Genomic DNA, 8270 nt, shown 5'->3' on the forward strand with positions numbered 1-8270 from the left:
TCGGCGGTGCTGATTGACTACTACAACCTTACTGAGCCGAAGATGGAGGCTCTTCGCCTGAAGGCTAGTAGGGCCGAAGCGAGCGCCGCGGAGGAGTCGCAGCGGTTTTCACAGGAGATGGCGAAGACCACCGAATCCGCGAGAACGGCTTGCCAAACGCTCCGCCTCACCCTTACCGACATGGGCGCGAAAGTGCGGGGGGTCCCTGCCGAGGATGCATCAGCCTTCGACTTCTCCGAGTGGACCCAGCAGGCTGACGGATCGGTTTCGGACTGCGCCACCGCGTACGGCGATTGCTGCGCGCGTGTATCGGCGGCCTTCACCTTAGGCCTTTTGCAACAGTTCGGCTGCGAGCACGTCGCCGAGTTCCCTACCTATGCGAAGGGGGACTAGGAGATTAGTGCGCAGAACATCTCGCCTGCTCTTCGCGCGTGGCGAAAACAGTTTTGGCAGAAAGATGGCTGGTCCGCTGCCAAAGTGCGCCTTCTGGAGCAACTAGCGAAGGCGGAGGCGGCAGATCGGGGCGAAGGAGAGGGCGCGGCAGGCGAAGAGGTTGGAGGCGATGCCCAGGATCACCCAGAGGTGTGAGGCCCTCCGCCCTTTCCTTAGATTTTTGTAGTTTTCCTCCCTCTTTTGTGTTTGCCTGGAGAGGCGAATGATGTACATTCGTCAGGCTGTCGCCAAACCTTAAAAAAGGCTTTTTTTGTACATTTGGAATATATGACACAATCTTAATTACTTTTTGATGATCGAAGTCTTTAGCATATTTGTTATTTCGCTCATCTCGTATTATGCCATACCTCCCCCTTCTTACGTCTATTCTTACTATGTAAGCTGTGTTTTGCTTTTTCTGCACTGTCCATCAGGGGGTTCACCGAAAGTCGTGCATCCGGCCCCCTTCCGGGAGCTGGCGAAGTCAAAATGAGAAATTTGTGGCAGTGAAGGGTCTGCCGAAGGTGCGATGTCCATTTCGGCCTGTTTATCGTGAAATGGAGATAAACGGTCGCAACTATAAGGTTTTCAAGGTTGCCGACTGGCTGCGGGTGCACCCCGGGCGAACCTTAGAAGATTACGATCTTGTTCATTCTAGACGTTTGCAGGATATGGCTCGCTTTTGGCGAAACCATCAGAAGACTGAATGTCAGGAAACGATCTTTCAGCGTCGTTATAGTTTAGTATGTGCTTCACCCCCTACTCCTCTTAAGGTTGTGTACGATATTAGTAGTGATGACGAACCTAGTTCGCCTGATCATTCCTTAGGGAGGGATAGTGATTATGGGGACGAACATGTAATTTACTTGTAAGGTGAATTGTATCGTGTTGTGAAACTTCTATTCTTCGATTATTTTTTTCAAAGTTAATAAAGACGTGTTTTATTTCCTTTTCGCTATTGTTTGCATCGTCACATTTTGTGCTTTTGTTAGGTCAGAACATGCCGGCCCCTTTGCATATATGAGCGAAATAGGTGTACTGACTTTTCAGCTTTTCGTCGTTCGTTTTCGATCTGTAGCGTTCTGTGCCGAAAGAAACGCTTTTGCTTTTATGCTGATCGGACGTAACGTCGTTCGGCCATTTAATTTCCGAGACAAGCTGTTGCGGTTTCAACGTTCGGCGAGCGATGCTTCGGCCGATTCGTTTCGCCCCCCTGGCCTTTTTCGCTGATCGAGCATTTGCCTTGGGATTTTTCCACAAATTATCAATCACACGAAAAAAATAAAAAGAAGGCGGAGGACACAGAGATTTTATACTGGTTCGGGCCTCCATGGTGGATAATAGCCCTACATCCAGTTTTTTCTTCTTTTTTCTCTCTTTCTTCTTTTTTTTTTCTTGCCGAAAGGCTTTCATAGTGCTGAAGGGCTTACATAGTGCCGAAGGGCTTACATGACAGTATGTACATTTTTACAAGTTGGTGATTTGGGTGCCACCCTTTCTAGACATAGAAGCGCTTGAGAGAGGCGGCATTCCAGGAATGGTCGAACTCCTCGCCTTCGAGTGTCGCTAGGCGAAAAGATCCCGTCCTGGACTTGTGTTTGATGAGGTATTGTCCTTCCCACTTTGATTCAAGCTTGCCAACCGCTACTGGTTCACCTTCTTCCTTAGGACGAGATGACCAGGCATCAGCTCCGTGGGTCGAACTTTTTTGTTGTAAGTTGCCGAAGTGCTTGTGGCGTACTTGTGTATGTGCTCGAGCGCTTCGACTCTTACTCCTTCCAAGAGTTCGAGCGATACTTCGCGTCCCTCTTCACCCCCAGAGAACATCACCCTTGGTGAGTTAGCCCCTAGCTTTGCTGGGGTCATTGCCTCATCGCCATAAAGAAGCATAAACGGGCTAAACTTGGTTGGTCTTGTGGGGGTCGTCCGAAGGGCCCAGAGAACCGATAGCAATTCCTCTGGCCATTTGCCTTTCGCTGCCCCCTCGAGTCTTTTCTTTAGTGCTTCTAGGATCTTGCCATTTGTACGTTCAGCCGCCCCATTTGACTGCGGGTGTGCGACCAACGCGAACCTGATTTCCAGGTTAAGCCCTTCGCACATTTCTCTGAACTTATCAGAGTCAAACTGCTTGCCGTTGTCAGTAATGAACTCTTTTGGCACTTCGAAACGGCAAACAATGTTTTTCCATACAAACTTCTGTACTGCTGCCGAAGTTATTGCCCCAAGGGGTTCGGCTTCAATCCATCGAGAGAAATATTCCACAGCTACAATTGCGAATTTATACCCGTTTCGCGCCACCAGGAACGGCCCAATGATGTCCAGTCCCCATCTGGCGAAGGGCCATATTGGCGCAATGGGCTGCAGATCATACTGGGGCGCGGCTTGGCTTCGGCCATGACGCTGGCAACTTTTGCACTTATTGATTTGCTCAACACAGACTTTCAACACAATGGGCCAATAAACTCCTTGTCTAAATACTTTGGAGGCCACTGTTCTTGTAGCCTGGTGCGCGCCACATAGCCCCTGGTGTATCTCCTTTGCCATTTCTTCGCCTTCGGCAAAAGAGATGCAACGAAGTAAGGGTTGAAGTACCCCGGAGCGGTAAAGCTAACCCGAGACCATCTTATACTTCATGGCTCTGAGTTGCAAACGCTTCGCTTCTGCTTCGTCTACCGGAAGCCAGCCAGTTTCAAGGTGTTTTACAAATGGGGTTCGCCAGTCATATGGGTCTTCGCCCAGTTTCTCCTGGTTGATTGCCATGACTTCCGAGCTGTCCGTGGGCACACTTGGAGCATGTAAGACTTCGAAAAAGATGCCAGGCGAATGTGGGCCACCACAAGCAGCGGATTTCGCCAAGGCGTCTACTTCCTTGTTCTGGTCTCTAGGCAAGTGTTCGACCGTTATGCCGGTGAAGCATTTTTCCATGGACCGAACAGCCTCCAGATACCTCTTCATTCCCTCTTCTTTTGCCTCGAAGGATTTGTCAACATGGCCTGCTACCAACTTGGAGTCAGTTCGAATTAGTAGGCGCCGGACTCCCAGTGCTTTCGCCTTTCTTAGGCCCAGGAGAACGGCTTCTTATTCTGCTGCATTGTTGGTTGTGTCGATCTGCAGTCTTGCTGCGTACCGAATCGGCACACCATTTGGCGAAAATAGGACTGCCGCAATGCCTGCTCCCTTGTGCGACCACGAGCCGTCAGAGCACATCACCCAGAATTGTTCGGCGGGCTCGGGGTCGGGGGCAAGTACTGGTGTCCATTCAGCTACGAAGTCGGCTAGCACTTGAGACTTGATAGCAGAGCATGCAACAAAATGTAAGTCGAACGGGGATAGCTCTGCCGCCCACTTGCTGAGCCAGCCAGTGACTTCCTTGCCTCGGAGTATTTCGCCCAAGGGGTACTGTGATGGCACTATGACTTTGTGGGCCTGGAAGTAGTGCTTAAGCTTGCGTGAAGCCATCACTAGGGCGTAAGCGAGCTTTTCCATTTCAATGTACCTTGTCTTCGCTCCTTGCAGTGCTTCGGAGACGAAGTAGACCGGTTTTTGTCCGAACTCTGTTTCTTGGACGAGGGCAGCACTGACTGCCACCGGCGAAGCTGCTAAGTATAATAGCAGTTTGCTTCCTGGGGTTGGCCTTATCAGAGCTGGTGGGCTTTGCAAGTATTGCTTTAGCTCGTCGAATGCTACTTGGCACTCTGGTGTCCAATTAAACTTTCCTGCGCCCCGGAGGGTCTTGAAGAAGGGCAAACCTCTTTCGGCTGCCTTTGAGAGGAATCGACTGAGTGCCGCATTCGGCCAGCAAGCTTTTGTACTTCATGTACGCTTGATGGAGGCTTCATTTGCTGGATAGCATCGATTTTCTCGGGATTCGCCTCGATGCCTCTTTCGGAAACAAGGAAACCCAACAACTTGCCTGCGCGGACGCCGAAAACGCACTTCTCCAGATTCAGCCTTATGCCTGCTGTGCGCAAGCTGTCGAATGTCTCCTGCAGGTCGATCGCATGGTCGAAAGCCTTGCGGCTTTTTACGACAATGTCGTCGACGTAAGCTTCCACATTCCGCCCCAACTGCTTGCCAAGGACCTTGTACACCAGCCTAGCGAAAGTTGCTCCTGCGTTCCTTAAGCCGAAAGGCATCCTGAGGTGACAAAATGTGCCGAATGGAGTGATGAAGGATGTTTTGGGGACGTCGAGCAGGTTCATGTGAATCTAGTGGTAACCGGAATATGCATCTAGGAAACTCATGAGCTTGCATCCAGCTGTTGAATCCACGAGCTGGTCGATTCGTGGCAAGGGGAAGTCGTCTTTCGGACATGCTTTGTTCAGGTCTATGAAATCGACACACATGCGCCATTTGCCGTTTGACTTCCGCACCAGCACTGGATTCACCAACCACTCCGGATGGTCAATCTCTTGGATAACCCCCACCCTGAGCAATTTTTGTACTTCAGCTTTCGCCGCTTCTTGGCGATCGGCAGACATCTTACGCAACTTCTGTTTTCTTGGCTTAATGTCCGGCTTGAATGCTAGGTGATGCATAATGAGATCCGCCGGGACACCCCCCACCTCGTCAGGGCACCAGGCAAAGATATCGATGTTCTTTTTAAGCACCTGTAGGATACTCTCAACTTCTTCTTCGCCCATGTCGCCCCCCAGTGATACGAGCTTTGTGGGGTCGGCATCATCAATCTGCACTTTTGTTATCTTGCCGTGAGGGGTGGGCTTTGGCGTGTGCTTCGGCCGTTCATGCGGTTCGGTCTCAACACTGTTCACTGCTCTGTTGATTATGGCTAGATCACCTTTTGAAGCGGCCGAAGGCTGAAGCCCCTTGACTACTATCACCCCTGTCGGGCCGGGCATCTTGAGCTTGAGATAATTGTGGTGGGAAATGGCTTCAAACTTGTTCAGGGTTGCACGGCCGAAGATGGCGTTGTAGTTGTACGGGATGTCGACGACGTCGAATAGTATTTGCTCTTCGCGTCTGTTCTCCCCCTAGCCAAAGGCTATCAGCAAAAGTGCTTGGCCAAGAACTTGAACTGCTTCTCCGCCGAATCCGCGGAGCGATGCTGGTGCTGGGGTAAGGGCTTGGGTAGGCAACCCCATCTTGGCATATGCTTCGGCGAAGATAACATCGGCCGAACTCCCTCCGTCGACCAAGATTCGTCGGACTTCGAAACCAGCTATCTCAGCTGAGATTACCAGGGGATCTTGATGCGGGAACATAACTCCTTCTGCGTCTTCCGGCCTAAAAGAAATTAGCTGGTTCAGATACTGCGGCGCTCCTTCACCCGCCGAAGTGATGCTGTGGACCATACGGATCTGCATCTTCTTCTGCCGTTTGGACAACTGGCTTGGCGGGTCAGCCCTTGTAATCACTTGGATTACCCTTCGCTGTACATCTTGGCGTTGTTCGGCTGGGGGTGTTTGCTCCTGAACTGCTTCGCGGGGTGCTTCAACAGTTGTTCCCTGCTGCGGCCTTGGGTCTTGCGCGTTGCCACGTTGCCTAATGTTTCGGCATTGCTCCGTGGTGTGCGAAGAGCGTCCGTGAAAGGCGCAGTAGAGGTCTTTTCGGACCTTCTTGCGGGCTGGCTGCTGATGGTTGCTCGCTTGCTGGGCATCGAACTCCTTGCGGAGGGCTTGCACTTCTTCGACCGCCATCACAGCTTTGCCCGCACGGCCTGTTCTAAACTTTCTCCAAGTTATGGGGGCTTGGCCTTGCCTTGGCGGCTGTCCTTGGATCGCCGGCTGAGACTGGCGAACGAAGAGGGGAGGTGGTTCGGCAACTTGAACTTGTGCTTGAGCTTGAACAGCGGCGACGGAGGCTTTGTCGTACTCAGCTTGTATAGCTTGCCGTCGCTTGGAATCCTCCTCGCCCCTTGCGAACCCGTCAATGATGCGAAGTAGGTGCTCGAGCGTCTGAGGCTCCATGTTGGCGATTTTTCTTGTGAGTTCGCCCTCGAGCAGACCGGCCGAAGCGGCGTTTATAACTGACGCCTCGGTTATGTCTTGAACTTGGCACCGGGCTTGCGAGAAGCGACGCATGTACTCCCTTATCGACTCCCCTTGCCTTTGGCGAATGCCGAGTAGGTGTTGTTGCGTCTTCGGCTCCTCGTAGGTGCCTCGAAAGTTAAGGAAAAAAACATCGCGCAATTGCTCCCATGAGTAAATGCTATTGGCTGGTAAATTGAAATACCAAGAACGGCCGATGCCGTCTAGAGCGAGATGTATTACCTTCGCTTTGGTAGTTTCGTCACCATGAGCCGCTTCGATCGCTGACTCGTAGATGGAGAGGAACTCCTTCGGGTCAGTTTCGCCTGAATAGCGCGGGACGGGTGGGAACTTGAACTGGGGTGGAATTGGACGAGTCTTGATTCCCCCACTTAGCGGTAGCCCCTTTTCGCCTCCCGCCCTGTTTACCGCACCCTGCTGCGGGTACGGTGTGGCGAAGGGCGAAATCGCAGCTTGTGCGCAAGGTTGGGCCATAGCATTCGGCTGCCCGGCTCCAACTGGAGGTACTTGCTGAGCCGCCATGGATGGGTCAAAAATTGGCTGTGACCACGTCATGGTAGCTTGGATTGGTGCTTGGTTTGTTCCGAAGCCTGGAGTTGGAGCTTGCTGCTGAACGGTTGGCGCCTGAGCAGCGTTGACGAAGTCGAACTGCGGTCCTTGATTCCACAGCGAAACTCCCAGGCCCGGCTGAATCGGTGGCAACCAATTAGGCGCACCTTGACTTGTATTCCCCTCCGGGTGGGCCGATGGGGTTGTACTTGAAATGCAGTGGGGTTGGTTGAGTTGCTGAAGGAAAGCTTGGAGTTGCGCCTGCAGAGCCGAAGCCCCTTCCACCATTGTTTGTGGCGCTTGGCCGGGTGGTTGATGGTGTACTTGGGCAGCGACTGCGGCCGATTGCTACCCGGCGAAGTACATTGGCGCTTGTGCGACTTGAGGTGGAAAGGGCTGGGTCGTCACTTGCGGATGGACTTGAGGCGGGACATAACCTGCCGAATACTGAAGGATTGGAGCCGACGTGACCTTGGTCCGCCTTGCCGCCTCGTATGCTTGTTGTTGTTCTTGCATTTGGCGAAGCATGTCTTGGAGCCGTGCCATGTTTTGTCGCATGGCTTCTATGTCGGCTTCGGCTTGTGTTTCGGGGTCAGGGCTGACTTGGGCCTGCACAGCGGCGAGCGCAGTCGGGGCCGCTGCCGGCTGCGATGGAGCGGCTTGGGGCACCACCAGTTGGCTTGTCGAAAGGATCTCCGCCCTGGTCTGGAGTGCCCTTGCCACCGCAGCCGCCTTCGCCACGTCGGCCGCGTTCGGCACTTGCACAGAGGTGGCGGGGGCCGAAGGCGGTTGTGATGGCGCAGATGTGGAAGCGAATGGTCCTCCTCCATCTTCGGCCACGGGCACCGAAGGCTCTGCTCCCTCCTCGGCGGCCATGTCCGGTGCGGCGTTGCTTTCCTTCCGCCTTGCAACCTTCTCCTTCATGACCTTCTTCGGTGGCATTCCCTCTCAGTGGTTTCGCTCGGAGGTCCCCACGGTCGGCGCCAGCTGTTGTCGGAATGACAACTGCATACGTCGAAAGACGTGGTTACTCAACAGTGGTAGGAAGAAGACGAAGTGTATTAAATTTTGAGTTTCCCTTCTTTTTTCTCCCCCCATTACATGGCCCTAGGGGACTATTTTATAGCCCCATTACAGGTTCTTACTACTAGGGTTTAGGTTATATAGGGGAATTTACATGATTACCCTTATGAAAGGGACATTTACAGGGGTACATGATGATATAGGGGCTCATGGGCCCCTGATGGGCTGTCTGGCGATCGCCGGCCCTATTGCCCCTAG

General features: G+C 52.8%; 1 protein-coding gene across 1 annotated transcript; it reads right to left on the bottom strand.

The window, feature by feature from the left end:
• Positions 1–3510: 3510 nt before the first annotated feature.
• On the bottom strand, positions 3511–7931 carry LOC136355235 (uncharacterized). Its single transcript, XM_066307623.1, has 5 exons — positions 7593–7931; positions 5631–7127; positions 4806–5423; positions 4346–4640; positions 3511–3806 (listed from the first exon to the last, which is right to left on the bottom strand). The coding sequence occupies exons 1-5, from the start codon at positions 7929–7931 to the stop codon at positions 3511–3513; spliced, it is 3045 nt and encodes a 1014-aa protein (XP_066163720.1).
• Positions 7932–8270: the final 339 nt, after the last annotated feature.

This window comes from Oryza sativa, chromosome 2, assembly GCF_034140825.1.
Source record: "Oryza sativa Japonica Group chromosome 2, ASM3414082v1".
NCBI lineage: Eukaryota > Viridiplantae > Streptophyta > Magnoliopsida > Poales > Poaceae > Oryza > Oryza sativa.

Bases quoted from the DNA above. Each gene is read 5' to 3' on its own strand.
- LOC136355235 (XM_066307623.1), bottom strand. From the start codon at position 7,931: ATGCCACCGAAGAAGGTCATGAAGGAGAAGGTTGCAAGGCGGAAGGAA. The intron at 4,641-4,805 runs GTGCGGAAGTCA...GGTTACCACTAG, and splicing joins GGTTGGTGAATCCAGTGCTG to ATTCACATGAACCTGCTCGA. The intron at 3,807-4,345 runs GCAAGTTGTTGG...AAATACTCCGAG, and splicing joins CGTTTTCGGCGTCCGCGCAG to GCAAGGAAGTCACTGGCTGG.